We start from the raw sequence: 17,786 nt of genomic DNA, 5'->3' as shown, positions 1-17,786 counted from the left end.
AAAACATAGTATCATTAAACCACCACAAAATGCCCTAACAATAGGCTGGGAAAGAGTAGCAATCAGTTACCCCAGTCTCTCACTGCTCTGAAATTTCTTTCAGAGGAGGCATGTGGAGTGTTTCTGACCTTCAGTTGTGCTGCCTGGGTGTGAAAGCAATCCTAACTGTACGTTCAATTTCAAAATGTGACACAGCTTCCCGGACCACGGATTTCCGCCTCTTTAAAGCTCCCTAATGTAATTGGCTACTGCTCTGCCATAAAACGGAATTATGGTCGTTCCTCCAACAATAAGCATTTTCTTTGCTAATATCAAAGTGACACCCCACTGCCGTTTCCATTTCTCTCTGCATACAAAGTGACATTTGTGCTCATGGCTAATCAAAGTATAATTTTTTTTAAGGCATTTAAAATGGCAACTAATTTAACATGCACAGCACTCAACTAAAGGGGCAGTAGTATGAACAGGTATAACCTGGTTTGCACATAAACTGGAAATGACAACTGTGTTACAACTGCCACCTGGCCAGCAGTGTTTACACCATGTAAGAAGCATTCCAATTTCAATGCTAAAATGTGAAGAAACAACAGGGGTGAGTGGGCATCTCAGAACTGACTGAAAGCCAGTTACAAGCTCAGTACACTTTGGTGGAAGATTGTATGATTGCATCTCCTGCCACTGTGCAGCTTAGCAGGTTCTAACCACACTCAGCCTTCTCACTGTTGTTCCTGGAGATCAAGGATATGTCCCTGGTTTCTGCTGTTTGGGGAACACTCTTCCCTCCGGATGGCTCCTTGTCAACCTTAAAACTTCTACTCCAGAGCCACCTCCTGAAATTGCACACACCCCACTGCTCTCCATCCCTTTATCCTACTTTTTCTTCATAGTAGTTGCCCCAAATGACATATGTATATGTTTATCATGTCTCCACCCACTAGAATGAAGTTCCATGCAAGCAGGGCTCATGGCTGTCTGATATGTAGCAAGAAAACAATAAATACTGTTGAATGAGCTAATCATAGGAAAATATCTCCATCTAGACACACTACAAGTACCTTCTAAGCAAACACACTTTGCACTGAGCAAAGGCCTCAGGACCCAAGAGCCCCATGTCAGAAGGTTCTATCTTCTTCCCCTACAACAGAGGGCTATTTAATGAGCTCCACTCTTGGCAATAACTAGGGCTTCTACTTCTCATCTCAAAAGGGACAATAAAAATGCTATAAATGTAACAATTTGCTCAGAGTTCTGTTTTGGAGGTCGTTTAGTACAGATTAAGAACTCTGGAGTTAGGCCCTGGATTGGAACATAGGTTCTACCACTTCCTGGTGGTGTAACTTTCAGCAAGTTTCTGAATTGCTATTAGCCTCAATTTTATCTGTAAAATGGGGTGATGATACCGACTTTGTTGAGTGAGTTAAGTGCTTATTAGCACATACTAGAAGCTCAGTAAATGTCAGCTGATGTCAGTATCATTCTCTGTCCCTTGGCTAAAATGAATAAATGGAGTGGAGAAGGCCTGGAAGACTACGTCCCATTCTCCTACTAGGCTCGAGGAAGAGAAATCCTGATTATAAAGTGAGTGGTAGCAACTATCTACTGGGAAAAAAAGTAAGCTTAGGTTCTGAGGCCTGTACAAAGAAAGAAAAAGGTCAAAGAGCTGGAGATGCTAGAGTAGAAAGGCCAGGGGTAGGGTCTCCAAGGTGGCTCATCTTTAAATGGTCCAAATGAATTCATTTGCTTTCTCCAAAATCTGTTTCTTGTCTGGGAGTCTCTATCCCTGAAGTCCATCCTTCTCCCCAACTAAAAACCATGGAGTCATCTTTTTCTGTCTTCTCTACCATGGCCCCATCTCTTTACATCAAACTGATCATTAGAAGGAGGTTACCTTAGATCCTGGAGATTTCTAGTGTCTGCCCTCCCCTATTCCCATTGCCAAAGCCTTACTTCAGACCCCACTGCCTTGCTCCTAGATAACAACAGTCTCCTAATTTGTCTCCCAACCTGCAGCCACCTTCCTCCAATCCACCTTCTACACCCTTGTCGGTCATCTTTTAAATCCCTTAAAATGCCTTAAAGGCTTCTTCCAGTCTTACTGAGAAAACAAACTCCTTACCATTTCTGAAAACCCTCCAAAATCTGGTGCCTGTCTATCTGCAGCCACTGCCTGGGGCAAAATCCTGTCTCCAGTCCTACTACTTCTCGCTGCTCCCTGAGCTTCCCAGTGCCACAGTTCTGCAGTTCCGAGTCCTCGGCTTGGCAACTGCTGCTCAGCAGTAAGCATATCTTTTTCTTGAAAGTGTTCGCTAAGACACTGCCCCACGAGGGATCCCTCCTTGTTTTTCTTAATGTCTGGTGCGTACCTCCACAACAGCACTTAGCACCCTGTATTGTAATTGTTGGACTTTTATCTATCACTACCTCTACCCCAGTTAAAGTACAATTTCTTTAAGAAAAGGGTCTTTCTCCTAACTTACCTAACACATTGCTGGGGATATACAGCATCTTTTTAAAAAGTTATTGTTGAGTGAACAATTTTGGAGGGACATGGTAAAGAGTCAGTACCAAAAAGACTATGAACTTCCCAGCATCATAACTGCCTTCGCTTAAAACAACGCTTCTACATAAAAACTACGCAGATCAAGCATTTTAGTAGGGTATTTATATAGAAGCTGTGGTGAATTTATTACCAGTTGTTAAGCAGTAAAATGTAGAAAGAGCTTTTAGATCAGGAACCCGGGATTTGAATTCCAACTCTGTCACTTCTAAGCCACGTCACTATGCACAAGTTACTTAACCTAAATTTTCATTGCCTCACCTATAAAATAAGGAAAATACAAGGAACTGCTTGACTGCGTGGTTTTACCAAATGAGACAATGGTTATCAAGTGCCTGTCACAGAGCAGGCTTCTAAGGCTGTTAATAAATGCAGGTCCCTTCCCACTTAAAGAACACTGCTAAAAAGTCCAAGGTCACATATTCTGCATTTGGGAAGGAAGACTTAACCCTCTTCTAAAACCCTGACCACACCCTGAATACCAGCCAGCCATCTTGAAGATGAACTAGGTCATAAAGAAAATTCAGCAAAAAAGAACAGAAAAAAGCAAATCATTTCAGTGTAATCTCACTATCACAGTTGAAAAAACAGTTTCATATACCTGCCCTACTCACAGCACCACTTTGGTATATGAAAACAACACCTGAGCAGGATAAAGAATGAATGTAATGTATGTCTTCGAATGTAGGTTCTGAAGAGAATGAACTTAGTCATGCATCTCCTTAGAGCAACACACTTAGCGTAATGTGCTATATAAATAATAAAAAGCAATAAAGTTAAATAAGTACTCTACTTAGAGAGCACAAGAGAAGGAAAGTACAAGAATTCAAGGTGGGTGATCTATGAGGAGAGACCAAAAAATGCCCATGATGCAAAATCATCTTAGGCTACTAGTCCGGTTATACCAGCCTCCAGTTTTCATAGGCTGTACTCATATATTTTTGTTTTCTTAAAATATGAAACCGTACCTTACCTAATTTCCTAATTCAGATGGAAAAGATCACTATCTTGCCTGTTTTCACCTTGAGATGTATGTCTGAATTTTCAGAAACATAATTATTATTTCCTAATCAAATGAATGTCACCTACTTGTCACTTACCTGTGACACAAATGTTCACCAACAGAGTAACAATACAAAGGCAAACGCTTTGAAAATGTCTCTGTGGAGAATTGCTCACCTTATCTCAGAATGAATGGAAATGGATTTTTAAAAAACTTATGGATATTTTTCCAAAACAAAACTTTGTTCTAGATTCTGCTGAGAATCATATAACCAGTTATTGAACTGTCCCCTTTGTATTTAGGCCAACTAATCTGTTGAACATAATTTTATATTGATCTTGTATTAGTGAATTTAATATTTCACATTTATTTTAGTATTCCGTTGACCTTGAAAAATGCTTTTCTATCTCCTCCACAACAATTACATTTGCTCCTTATACGGTCATAAAAAAGTTACACCTTTCTCAAGTTCTGGGTAAAATGAAGAGCCACAGTTCAGACTATACTATATCTTTAACTGGTCTGTATGTTTTACTGGCTTGAAACCAACTTTTTAGTGAAAACTCAAGTATATAAAAACCTCTACACCAGGTACAATTTTGAGCATATCAAGAAAAAAGGTAATTTCTGGAAGTAGAGGACTACTAAAAAACATGAACTCTTTGCCCTAAGAGAAGCTACCCATTAAAATTATTATTAAAGAAAAAGGGTGAAGAGCACACTTTTGAAAACTATACAGAGCAAAGTGACTCTAAGGAAATCTCTTTATAGTTTCTACCTGAATTAAAAAAACTGTTCAACGTTTTCCTAATTTAAGATTACATTCCTGATGTATTTGAGAAAACAAAACTCAGTAACAGAACAGACAATCCTGACTTCCAAACAGCTGAGGATCACAACCAACAAAATTACTTTTGTTACTGTTTCTTTCCTACCTGACCCTTAACTCACACCACTTGCACATCCCAGCCCTACAGAATTTTAGTCCCTAAGTTAACACTGACTACTCTGTAGCTAAAACTGAAACATGTAAGTTTTATAGTATAACCCACTGATAGATGACTACTTCCATAATACTGCAGGTACGTTTTGTATGAACTAGTGAAAGTGAACCCGTGAAAGAAATGAGAGGGTATATAGATTGTAGAGAGTGAGGCCAGCAGGGGTCCTGAAAGGGAAGCTCCCAATATCTAAAAAGGAAAGAGGAAAACTCAGTAGAATCACGGGAAATTCCTTGTACCCTGCCACTGTTTTTCTGACAATCTTATTAAATAACCCTTGAAACATCAAGACAGGGATCTGTAAGACTCCCTTCAGAAATGATTAAGGTGGGGAAGGATAGTTACAAAGACATCTGTTTCCATTTGCTTCCCGTTCAGAGTCTGCTACAGTAAAATACAAGTTAGAAAGAGACAAAAACTAGAAAAAGGCAGAACAGAACCAAAGAAGTATGCCAGAGTCATTAGTGGTCAGTTCAAATTACTAGAATTTAACAGGAATTCACTAAGCTATTGAGAAGATACGTATTTTGTTAAATTGCAAAGTACATGTCTGTAGGTCACCCCCAAACACAAAAAACGTATGTTTAATCAACTTACACAACGAAATCGCCACACATACTTGGGACTTTAAATTTTTCCTTCAAAAACATACACCCATATATTCTGAGTCCATCCAAAATTATTCTTCAAAGCGCTGCAGTAAGGCGCGAGCGCGCACACACACACATTTAACGATATAAATCTAGCCCTTGCTTAATAAATACCCTTAATAATAAATGCCTCAATATGCTCTCCTCTTCTTCAGACCTTAAAAGAAGACTCAATAATAAGCAAATGGAATTCAGAATGAAGAAAGAAGGCAAGAGGATACAGAAGAATACAAGCGGAGACCCTCTCAGAGTCTCATTTTAGTCTTGGAAAATGTCATCCCCATTCCTTCCCCAAGCCCAAAGGCCAGGCGCCCCTGGCGCACTATCATCTCCGTCCAAAGCGCCAAAGAGTTGCCAACTAATCTCCCAAGGTGTCCCCCAACCTCCTCACCTCATCAGCGCTCAGCTCCTCCATCGCTTTCCTCTTAATGGTGAAAGGCGTTAGGGAGAGATCCTTCTCTTCTTGAGACCAGGGTGGGAGGAGAGTGGAAGGTGTCTATCGGGCTGCCTGGTCCCCCGAATGGGGGAGGTTTCAGAATTGCATAGTCAGAGGTTAAAAAATAAGAACCCGAGAGGCACTGAGCCGCCTTGGCGTCGGTCACTCCAATCGCCCCAAGACTCCTACAACTGCTTGTGCCCCGTGCAGCTTCGTTTGGCCGCCACTGCTGCTGCTAAAGGGTTATTTTAAGGCGACACTTACTACCCTCTGCTTCCCAGGTTACCCAGACTAGGGGGCTCGGTCTCCAGCTCGCCTCGCGCTCCGAGCCTGCTGCGTCTTCGCGGTGGTGGGGCGGCAGCTGCGCTCCCCACGGCAGATCCTGCTGTCCCTCCTACCCTTTGCCCCTGGCGGGAACTGCTCGGCAGTAGAGTGGAAACCCCGACGTAAGGCGACCCCACAGCCGCCCAGGCAGAGCCCTACACTGAAGAGGGAAGCCCCTCCCTCCCCTCCCAAAGCAGGCCGGCCACGCCCCGCCTCCACGCGGGAGCCCGGGCAGGGGGGAGGGGGAGGATGGGACTCGTGATGCCTTGGATGGAAGAGTAAATCCTCCTACCCCTCCACCCCTAGTCTTGCCCCCTCGCCCCACCAAGTATTATTCATCAAAACAACAGGGCGGCCATCTTTGAAAGGGATCACGTGACCCCGCCAGAGAGGCGGGGCTTCTGGCCTCAGGACCAGGCAGCCAATGGGCCGCGGGCGTCGCACCGCCGAATTCCTCTCGCCTGCGTCTCCTCCCGCCCCTGTCCCACCCCCTCCTCCGCAGCAGCATCGGGCGGGGGAAGGGCGAAAGGGCTGCGGGCGGGATGGCTGCGCGCGGGGGGCGGGGCGGCGCGCTGCCATGGCGACGGCGCAGGGGCGGTGGGCGCGGCGGCCGGACCCAGGTAGACTCGCGAGGGAAGCCGGCAGGGAGAGGGCCCGATGGGGCGTCCGCCTGCTACCCGGTGCTGTAGCGCCTCCGGTGACCCACGGCTCTTGCTTCTTGGCTACCCCCAAGCGCCTAGACCCTCCGGGCCGCTGAGACGAAGTTAAAGAAAACCGAAGACGTCTGCTGCCCGGGGCGAGCGTTCTCCGACAGAGCGACGGCTCACCTCCCGAGAAACCTTTTCGCGCCCGTCGCCGTCACACAGAAGCTCATTTGGAAGAAAACTGCAACAAGTAGGACCACATTTCATTTCACCTCGGCTTTTCACAGCGCTAGTTTCTGATTTTTTTAAGTGTGTTCCAAAGTGATGGTAAAATTTGAAATATAAATGGTTGAAGACCCAGAAAGCTGTGAAGTGCGTGCTCATATACAAGGACGACCTTTGGAGTCAGTGGGAAAAAACCATCCTTGTCTAGACAAGAATTTAAGTTTTTTGAGAGAGAATTGGCATATACTATTAGCTTTAGGTGTACAACATAATAATGATTTGATTTATGTGCAGTATATGGTGGGAAATGATCACATTAAGTTAACCCTCACCCGTGCGTAAAATTTTTTTCTCTTTTGATGAGACCTTTTAAGAATTGTTCTAATTAGCAACTTTCAGATATACAGTCCAGAATTATTAATTGTAGTCCCCATGCTGTGCATTACATCCCCAGGACTTACTCATCTTAATACTGGAAGTGTGTACCTTTTTGACTACTTCACCCATTTTGCACATTCCCCACCCTGTCCTACCAACCAACAACCTGTTCTCTGAAGAGTGTAAGTTTTTATAATATACAAATCTAAATTGAGTGGTATCATGAAATTCCAGATTCTGCCACATAGAAAGAATATACTGAATTGGAAGGTTTACCAAACTATAATCCTGAGTGCATTCTAGAATTAAAAGACTTACAATTTTTTGTGTGTGCTTGTTTAAAATAGTAACCTGACAGCTAGATATGTAAGGAATTCCTGTGTAAAATTAGACTATTGCTGGCTTTGCATATTATCTACTGTGCAGGAAAGGAATTCTGTGTAAGCCAGAATTTGGACTTAGGGTGACTCGTGGTGATGTTAATACTTTCACTTCTTTTTTTAAAACGTAATTACTGCTATATAATTCGTACACATACCAATTCACCCATTTAAAGTGTACAGTGGTCAGTTTATTCACAGAGTTGCTCAGTCATCATCACTAATTCCACAACATTATCATCACTCTAAAGAGAAACTGCGTATCTATTAACAGTAACTCCCCATTCTCCCCTCACTACCTCTGGGCAACCACTAATCATCTTTCTGTCACTATGGATTTGCCTATTCTGGACATTTCACATCATCGGAATCCTACAGTATGTAGCCTTTTTTGTCTAGCAGCTTTCACTTAGCATATAGTTTCAGGGTTTCATTCCTGAATATTCCACCATATGGATATATGTATATCTTCTTTGGACAAATATCTGTTCAATCCTTTGTTCGTTTTTTGAGTTATTTGTCTTTATACTGTTGGGTTGTAAGAGTTCTTTATATATTCTAGATACCAGTTCCGTATCAGATATATAATTTGCAAATACTTTTTCCCATTCTGTGAGTTGTCTTTTCATTTTCTTGATGGTACCATTTGAAACATAACTTTTTACGTAGTCCAATTTATTTCTTCTTTTGTCATTTGTGCTTTTGATACATAATACACTCACTTCTATAAGGTACATTTATTCATTTAATATTTATCTGGGTCAGTTTGGGTGGCCATAACAATACCATAGGCTGGGTGGCTTATAAACAACAGAAATTTAACTGGCTGTTCTGAAGGCTGGAAGTCTAAGATCAGGGTGTCAGTGTGGTCTAGTCTGGTGAGCGCCGTCTTCCAGTTCACACACTGCTGACTTCTCAGAATATCCTCACGTGACTGAGAACAGCGAGAATAAGCAAGCTCTCCAGTGACTCTTACAAGGGCACCAAGCTCACCGATGAGTGCCCACTCGTGACTTCATTTATTCCTAATTACCTCCAGGAGTAAAACCATCACATTGTGAGGTGGGGAGGTACAGTTCAACATACAAATTTTGAGGAGACACAAACATTCAGTTTATAATAATACTGAAATAGTATAAGAATCAGCCTTCCCATTTTGTGTTTGAAAAAAATGAAACTATTAAATGGCCTACCCCAAGTCAGCTAGGACAATGATTAAGAATCTTGCTTCCCCTGAATCCTTTCCCTCTTACACAAATATCTCTATGTATTACAAGGATACAATATCTAGCATATAGTGGGTATTCAAAAAAATGCATGATAAAGTACTGATTGTGTATTTGTTTGCTGAGTGGTGATATTGTGAAGATTATGCTATAGTATTTTATTCAGCGTAAATTCCATGCCCTATCTAATTTTAACCTTTTATGATTTTTGATACTCGGATTTCCTGACATAGAGTTGATTTTTGAGGCTGTCTCACTATTTTAAGGCTAAGAAATACATGGATGTCTTCACCATTTACACGGAAACTCCAGTCCATTTCTTTTTCTCCAACTCTAAAGTAATTCCTGAAGAGAGAATGTAATTTTGTAGAGTCATGAAAATTAGCGTTGTGGACTCTTTGGTCACATACTGTACTGCCCAGAGTCTTCTACAGGATGAATCCCTCTAATACATTTTATAGTGCTTTTAGTTGTATTTTAACCTAGTTCCCGGTGTTCCTATCTCTTCCCTCAGGGGAAGTCTCCCACATCATAAATAATAATGTCTCAAAGGTGTACATAATACTTAGACCGTATTTTCATTGTTTTGCTCAATTTCTTCCATTCAAGCATTGTATTACCCTCTTTGGACCATGCAAGATAATCTGTCTGCCTCCCTTGGGAACTATTGAGCATCAGGGCCTAAGACAAATTAGTTCTTAAAATTAGCTGGAAGTGAACAAAAATACAATACTAGTAACAAAGGAGGAGACTGTATGTAGAACAAAGGGAAACATGAGACTGAAAGTAAGCATATACTTTGGGCAGATTTTGTTGTTTTATGAAGAGGAAGGAGTTATGTGGTGGTGGTTTTTTTTCTTCTTTTCATTTGAAAATAAAAAATGGCGTCCTAGTCAATTAAAAGGCAATTAAAAGAATTTTTACTCTTTTAGGATAGCTTTTATTCAAATACCAGAACATAAAGTTCTCTGGATCAAAATTTGTTTTGCTGAGGATCTGCAGATCTAGACCAACCAAGCTTCCTGATCTTTCTTTGGATCTTCAAAGCATGTTCTGTTTCCTCTACTGCCATCAAAGGTCAACCCTGTTACTGGACTCCAGATTCTTTCCCCTCCCACCTTCTTAAGGACTTTGATCCCAGACTTATCCCCTTTTTTTCTGCACCATAATTTTCTCCCTCCCTGCTAGACACATAATTGCTCTTGAAACACTAACTTCACAAACCCCTAGACCCGTATTCTTTAGTGATGTCCCATTGTTCACTGAGTAAAACCCTAGTTCCTTTTTTTTCCTTCTATGAATCTGAAGGGTTTTATTTTACTTATTTTTTATCGAGGTACACAACAGCATGCACAAATCTTAGGGTACAGCTTAGTAAATTTTGGCATGTGTATACAGTCATGTAACCATCTCCCTTAGCAAGATACGAAACTCAAAATTTTATCCCTGCTTCCCTGTAACCACAAGTCTAGTCACTTGTGTTTGTGAGTCTATTTCAGTTTTGTTTATTTTGTTTATTAGATTCCACATATAAGTGAAATTATATGGTATTTGTCTTTCTCTGTCTGAGTTACTTCACTTAGCATAGTACCCTGTAGTTACATCCATGATGTACCAAATGGCAAGATTTCATTCTTTTTTGTGGTTGAGTAATATTCTATTATATGTATCTACCATGTCTTCTTTGTCCATTCGTCTGTGGATAGAAATTAAAATCCAAGCTCCTTATCATGACGTGTAAGATCGTGTGGAATCTAGCCACCTGTGCTGCTCATCTCATACCACATTCCCATTCTCCTTTACTTCAAAACCACTGGCCTTTCCTCTTCAATACAACAGCTCTTTCTCTCCTCAAAGCTTTGGCACTCAATGTCTCCTTGCCTGAAAAACTATTACCCTGGCTTTCTGCATGGCTTGTTCCTTCTTATACTTTGTGTCTTAGCTCAAATGTCATCTTCTCATTCATGCATTAATTCATTTGACAAGTATTTATGGAGCACTTTGCATCCTAGGCACTGTTCTAGATGCTGAGGATACAGTATGGGGGTTTGTTTAGGTCCTCCAAGAAGGGGACACCCAGATAGAATTGCATACAAGAGATTTATTTGGGAAAATGCAGGCAAAGGATAAAGGTCAACAGAGAAGATGGGGAGAGACTTCAGACTTGACCCAGGTCCTTACCAGTGAAAAGAGGGCAAAGAGAGAGCATTGGGTGGAAAAAGTCTTACTCTGCAGAGCAGTTCTAAGAAAGTTTTTGGCCTGATAGGTGACGTGAAGTCAAAGTTGCCTTCTGAATGAATGGGCCTGTATTTGTATTGTACCCTGCCTATGGGGTAAGCACATGGGAAGCATGGCCTCCCATAAACACTGTGATGGATCCAGAGGGGCGACTAGAGTCATCAGTCCATTGCACTTACTGCAGCAGGAAATCTGAGTTTTCATGTTGCCACATCATGTTAGGAGGAACACATATCTTATTAAGCCCACTTGTCTGCCTGCAGGGAGTGGAAATTCTGATACTGTTAGATTCTATATACCATTGATGTCATCTTTGACCCCTATACCTTCTAAGAATATCCTTATTTTATAAATTAGGAAAGGATATTTCCTCTTCATAGGAAAATAATAGCAATTTTTTCTTACACAAAGCCTCGAAGGATTAGATCTTGCTTGCTGTTGACTTGATATTAGCAATTTTCAAGATTTCTAACCACCTTCTTACATAAAATAACAGTGTGGAATGACTACTGTTTTATGAGGCCTCATGGATAACTGTCATTTCTGGCTATAATCACAGGGAATGCCTGTGATTGACTTAATGTCTCCTAAAAGTGAACTATTTGAAATTTGCCTATTCCACGCCTTACTTCAGTATAGAATTCAGAATTCCTCTTGCTTGGAATAGGATTTTATTTCCATTGGATTACCCGGCTATGCCTAACATCTGGGGTTGTTTGACGCACTCAGCAGATGTGGCTGCCAAAGCCAAAAAAGAAAACTAGAGCTGCTGACTTAGTCTCTGATCTCTTCCTTACATTTAGGAACTGCTTATTAAAAGCCTACAACAGACAAAGCATCATCCAAGAAAGATGAACTGCTGAATCGAGAAACTCTAGGTATTACCCTACTCATATGATACTTACAGTCAAGGAGAGAGAAAATATATACAGAATTATAATACATGGTGGAAAGTGTTAAATGCCATAAAAGATACTCAAGGCAAGTAGTAGAGGAGTCCAGAGGAGAAGGAGATTGCAGTAGTTGAGAGGATGTAGCTCTGACTCACTGAAGCAGGCAGGTCTTCTGGAGGAAGTCTACTCAACAGCCTTTTCTACAATGATCTCAGCTGATCCCAGTATTGCCCCACATTTTAAAGCACATTGATTTATTTCTATAACCCCCTGAGAAGCAGGAACATTTTGACCCTACTTTCAGTATATAGCCATGGTTCCATCACTTTTTAATAAAAAAATTTTTTCCATGTATTACACTTAAAATTTAATATTAGAGGAATTTTGTTTAATTTTTAAACCTAATGAATAGTTGCATTTCAGTAAAATAAAATTTAATATGTTTTTAATCAGGTAAACCACTCACCAACCCAATATCTGTATTTCCTCTTTAAGTGAAATGTATTATCTGAAGTAAACTACTTCTTAGCTATCTTTTCAGAAATCACCTACCTTCCTCTCTCTTCACTCTTAGAAAAGAATTGTTAAGTGTGTCAGCTAGCATAAGTACATGGTAGAAGGTAGCCACTTTACATGGAAATACACCAATCACATCAAATTCAAAGAGTTTGGGGAGACAGGCAAGGTACATAGTATCACAAACTAAAAAATACTAATTGTGCCCCTTGCTCTGGGAGGAGGGGGTTCCCCATTCTGGGCAAGTTCACTATAAATTCAATAAGACCAAATAAGGACAATGGAGTGTTAGGGGCTAAAAGGGGTCCATACCAAGTTTATTGCCGTGGCGGTCACCCGGCAGCGTACAAGCAGTGAAGACAGGCTCCGTCTCAGTCTCAGCTGGCTCTGGCGCCGCTCCCTCCTGCTCCCCAGCCCCAGGCCCTCTTCCTTCCCTAACACCTGAGCTCCGTGGCTTCTCCTGCCTGCTTACTCTCGGCTCCCTAAGATCTCCCCTTCTCCCACCCCACCACTCTCTCAGCTCTCTCCTTACCTGCCCTAGCGCTGGGAGGGACTCTGTGGGCGAGTCTCTATGGTGACTGGGGGATGCTGGACCAATTATGTCCAGGTTCTTGTGTGTTTTCTCTCCACTCCTCCCCTGGGCCAGTACTTTCCTGACTGATGGTTGGCTTTGGGAGGCTCTTCTACCAGTAAACAATTTAAATACGTATATAATGGGTAATATTAGAATCGGGAGAGGTGAGAATCCTGGCCATAAAATTTCCATTTTCTTTACACCCCTCCTTTTTCTCTCTTAATATTTTCAGTAGCTTCAAATATGACTTGGCTGGCATCAAAGCAGACCAAGAGAGGCATGGAGAAGTTGTATACTGAATTTAGAAAACTACCCCGAAGTATATAATTCAGTTTGTTTAAATAGGGGTGATATATAATGAGTCATAAGAAATATATTATTTGGTCATTCATAAAACCAAATATATATTTCCCACGTATAGTTGGTCTTCATCCATAGTTCCTGAACTCTTCAGAGCCTTAAAGGTGAAATGGGTGTCTTGTGATGTTAAGAAGAGACTTTTGGACCTCACTCAAGGGCAGGGGCTGAGTCAGTCATCAGTAGCTAATGATTTAGTCAGTCATGACTATGCAATGAAGCTCTCTCAAAAAGCCCATGACTATGCAATGGCTCTCTGGGATCTTGCTTCTCTGTTGAAGAAAGCTTCCACGTTGGGTAACCAAAATGCATCCACGTGCCGCTGAGCCAGACCCCAACCTCCACAAGGATAGGAGCTCCTTTATTTGGGACCTTGCCCGATGTATCTCTTCATTTGGCTGTTAACTTGTATCCTTTATGGATCCTTCATTAAACTGGTAAATGGTTCCTAAGTTCTGTGAGCTGTATTAGCAAATTAATCGAACCTAAGGTGATGGGCGTATCTGTAGCCAGTAGGTCAGAAGCACAGGTGAGACTGGCATTTGGACTGGGGCTAGGTGGAGGGCACTCTTGTAGGACAGAACTGTTGGGGGAGAGGCGTTGTGTATTTGTTGTGTATTTTCCTAGGTGGTATTTTCCTAGGTGCTTGTCCCTGCCGCAACAAAGTACTAAAGGGCAGAGACACAGTAGTGAAACAAAGTAGAAGTTTTACTTAAAGTTACTTAGGAAGTGCAGGTGACCTCAGAGAGAAACACACTGAAAGTTGGGGGTTCTCCCTTTTAAGGATTTTTCAGGAATGTGACAAAGGGCTAAGGGGTGTGTACTTGTTAAGTGGTCCCAGGTATCTTTGATGAGACCTTCAGTTTCTTATCAGTCCTCTAGGTAATTCTGCAAAATTAGCTTAACACAGGAAATTTCCTGCTTTGGTCCCCCTTCCAGGATAGCAGCTTCCTGGTTTGGGAGCATATCAGTCAAGACTGCCCTTCCTCCAAGGTGGGCAGAGTTATTTGTTTGTTGTTTGCTAAAGAGTATGTTAAGAATCTTTCTTCTTAACTTCTTGGGTTTTTTCAAAATGCAATTTTGGCTTTAAGGTGGGATCTCCCTGGTTTTTTTATGCTGTTTATAAGTGGGCCATTTAGCAGGCTTAAGTAAATCTTACAATGATCTAATTCACACAATGAAGACATGAGCTGTGCTCAGATACTTCTCTTCATCTGGGGAATATTCAAACATTGAAGGCCAATTTGCTCTTGAACTTTTGAGCTTTAACTGATTAACTCTGAGTCTTTTCTGGCCTTCTAGTTTTAACTGGTTAACGGAGTCCTTTCTAGGGGGCTTTACTGACCTTGTTCGCTTTCCACCCTGCTCATATCTATTTTCCTGCCTAACAGAACCGTTAATCTGGGGATCTGGTGCTGTCTCTGGGCAGGTAGCATCAGAATCAAGTTGAGCTCTTGGACACCCAGCTGGTGTTCGAGAATTGCTTGGTGGTGTGTGTGGGAAGACCCCCTCCCACACACACATACATAAATTGGAATTGGGCCCAGGAACCTGAAAGGAGACATATTGTTATATTGCTATATAATACTATTATTGTTGTGTAGGAGAAAAAAAAAGACTTAAGGCTATAAATTTGATGTGAGGGAAGGATAAAGAAAGCAGACTCCTGCCTCCCCCAACTTCCAGCGGTGTGTTGGAAGAGGTAATAGAACCATTAAAAACCAAGTAAATCAACCATGTAAATTGTAAACCATAAGGCACATTTCTACTTTTACACAACCACATAAAACACAAGCTTTCATAAATGTTATATCTCTGTATTGAGTTATAAAGATGCTTATAAATAAACCTATTTTATTTGAACATTTATTTCTACTGGTATATACAATGCCTGTTTACTATATCTCTAGCTAACATATTTAAATTGAGGTTCTGACAGGTTTCTAAGTGATGTTCTAGTACATTTCTCTGCCACTGGACTTAATCTCAGAGATTGTGCCCTTGTTTCCAAAATTTGCACCAATAGTAAAAATAGCAGAGCAAATAATCAAAGGAAGATCTCTAGCTCTTTTCTCTAGGGCTACCTTTTCTTTCTTTAAAAAAAAGTTTCATTGTGAAACATAACACACATGCATGTATGCATAGAATTGTGCATAAAAGTGATTATAAAGCATATCACCTTGAATTCATCACCCAGTCAAAGAATCTGGTATTGCCAGAACTTAGTTGCCTCTCCTTTGCCCCCATACCTTCCTGATCACAACCCTGTCCCTTATGTCTAGAGGGGTCACCATCCTAACCTTCACTGTGATTGTTTCCTTCTTTTCTTTATCATTGCATCCCAAAACAATATAGTTTATGTTTTGCTACTTTTGAATTGTATATAAATGAAGTTACAGTATATTTTAAAATCTTTTTTATTGTTCAACATCATAAGATTCACCTATGTTATTATCTTTAGTTTGAATGGTTTATTCATGTTCATTGCTGTAAAATACTCCATTGCATGAATATACCACATTTCATCCATTTTGCTCTTTTTAAGTTTTTTTCAGTGTATTAATCCTCTTGAGGAAAAAAACTGCACATTCACCATAGATAGTCATTGCAGAATCTTTCTTCTTTCTGTTTGCAAGAACCATCATTAGCCTTATCAGTCCCCCTGCCTTTCTTCATTCTGTTCTCATATTCCTTTTACTGTCTTCTTGGGGTCTGTTTCTTCTCATATAGGCCATGTCTTGCAAGTCAAGGTCAGGTTCATTTTTCTTTGCATAATCCAAGAAATCATAAATCTTACCAAAGCCAGTGTCTCACCACCCACCAAAATGGATCCTGAATCCAGCCAGAATGATCACATCTGGTGTGGTCTTATACATTTTGACTAGTATTTTCCCAAATTTCTGTCTTAGGTACTGTTGACATCTAAACACATGCATCCCTTTTATCTTTGACTCAAAAATAACAGTCTCTTTATTATAATGGCATTATTGCCTTTTTTCCCTGGCAGTTTCTAATATTTTTCTTAAGTATTTACATTCATGTGTTTGAATAGAAAGAAATAGAAATAGAAATTTCACTGAATAATACTACAGTTACTGTGTTACAGTGTTGTAAAGCATGTCCATAAGGACTCCTTACATTGCAAGTAACAAAGTGCAACTCAAACTGCTTTAGATATTAAAAGACCTTATTAACTCACCTGACTTCAAGAAGTGGGAGGTGGGGAATGGAGAGTAGAGGGAAAATGACATTTCTTAACACCAGCAATAAATAAAAATCCTTCACTCTGATTGGGCCAGCTGCACTCTCATTACCTGGCCCTGAACCAATCACTATGGGTGTGGGAAATGCCAACTATGAGTAAACCAATTAGGGCCCACTCACTGAACAAGAGGTATGACCAATCCCATTATAAGCATATGGCTGGGACAAAATGGGAGGAGGATAAAATTCATGTTAGGGAGGCAACCACAGTGTCCAGGCCACCAGACTCATGAATAACAAGAGTTCAGGGCTCAGTCTCCTGATGGACCCACTGCCAGTGTTCACTGTTCTACGAGCTGCCAGCACCATAATCTGCCCTGTCTTTCTCAATACTAAGATAAGCACTTTTTAAAGTGATGAGGTAAATCTGTAGCTCCTCATGAGGGAAAAAAAACGTTATCTTGTAATTCAATTACTGGTGATTCTTGTATTTGTGGAGAACATTTTCCTGGAGGCGAAAGAATTGGGAATATACCTATTATTTTCAACCTCAGACAAAAGCTTGTTTGTTGTTACTGAGTAGAAGAACGTTTTGCAAAAGGCCCAAAATATTGCACCCAGAAGATATAATTAAATAATAATAAGCACATGGAGTAAATATCAAAAGTAAAACTGTCATCTGTGGAGAACTGAAGACCTTTCAAATGAAGGGAGGGCAAGAAAGTTAGGGAAAGGAGTATCCTATCAGAGATCTAGGAGAGGGGAGTAAGTGGAGATTCTTGCCCTGGGGAGAAAAAGGCAAATATGAAAAGTATTCATTGTGAGTATATCCACTGAGTTCATTGTTTGAGACTCCAAACAGAGAGGTCATAAAATAACAATAGTCAGCAAATGGGTGGAGGAACTCTTTGGAGTGATGGATGGTCTCTAACACACAACTGTAAATTTACTAAGAACTATTGAACTATACATTTTAAATGGGTGGATTTTATATGTAAATTATAACTCAATAAAGCTGTTAAATTTTTTAAAAACACTAACAAGAGTCATATTCCAAGAACTTACTTTTTTATTACAAGCAAAATTGAAATTATTTCTCCTCCTACACACCCTTGTCCTCTTCTCTTTTTTTCCTTTAAGTACATCCAGAATGTATAGGTAATGGAGATGCCTGCTCTGC

General features: G+C 40.7%; 1 protein-coding gene and 1 long non-coding RNA gene across 5 annotated transcripts in view; one reads left to right on the top strand and one right to left on the bottom strand.

Annotated features, from left to right (window-relative positions):
* Nucleotides 1–6,322, bottom strand: part of UBE4B (ubiquitination factor E4B) — a 137,562-nt gene extending 131,240 nt beyond the window's left edge. The window contains exon 1 of one of the 4 annotated variants that reach the window (XM_036999746.2): nt 5,603–6,322. In XM_036999746.2, the coding sequence (XP_036855641.1) occupies nt 5,603–5,626 (24 nt within the window). In that variant the 5' untranslated portion in view covers nt 5,627–6,322. The remainder of the gene's footprint in view (nt 1–5,602) is intronic. The other 3 variants (XM_036999747.2, XM_036999748.2, XM_036999751.2) reach the window with 3 other exon arrangements.
* A 196-nt stretch (nt 6,323–6,518) lies between these two features.
* LOC140848817 (uncharacterized) overlaps nt 6,519–17,786 on the top strand; it is a 60,904-nt gene continuing 49,636 nt past the window's right edge. The window contains exon 1 of the long non-coding RNA XR_012129980.1: nt 6,519–6,865. This is a non-coding gene — a long non-coding RNA (uncharacterized lncRNA). The remainder of the gene's footprint in view (nt 6,866–17,786) is intronic.

Source organism: Manis javanica, chromosome 4 (assembly GCF_040802235.1).
Source record: "Manis javanica isolate MJ-LG chromosome 4, MJ_LKY, whole genome shotgun sequence".
In the NCBI taxonomy this organism is placed as follows: Eukaryota; Metazoa; Chordata; class Mammalia; order Pholidota; family Manidae; genus Manis; species Manis javanica.
This window is presented reverse-complemented; position numbering and strand designations above follow the sequence as displayed.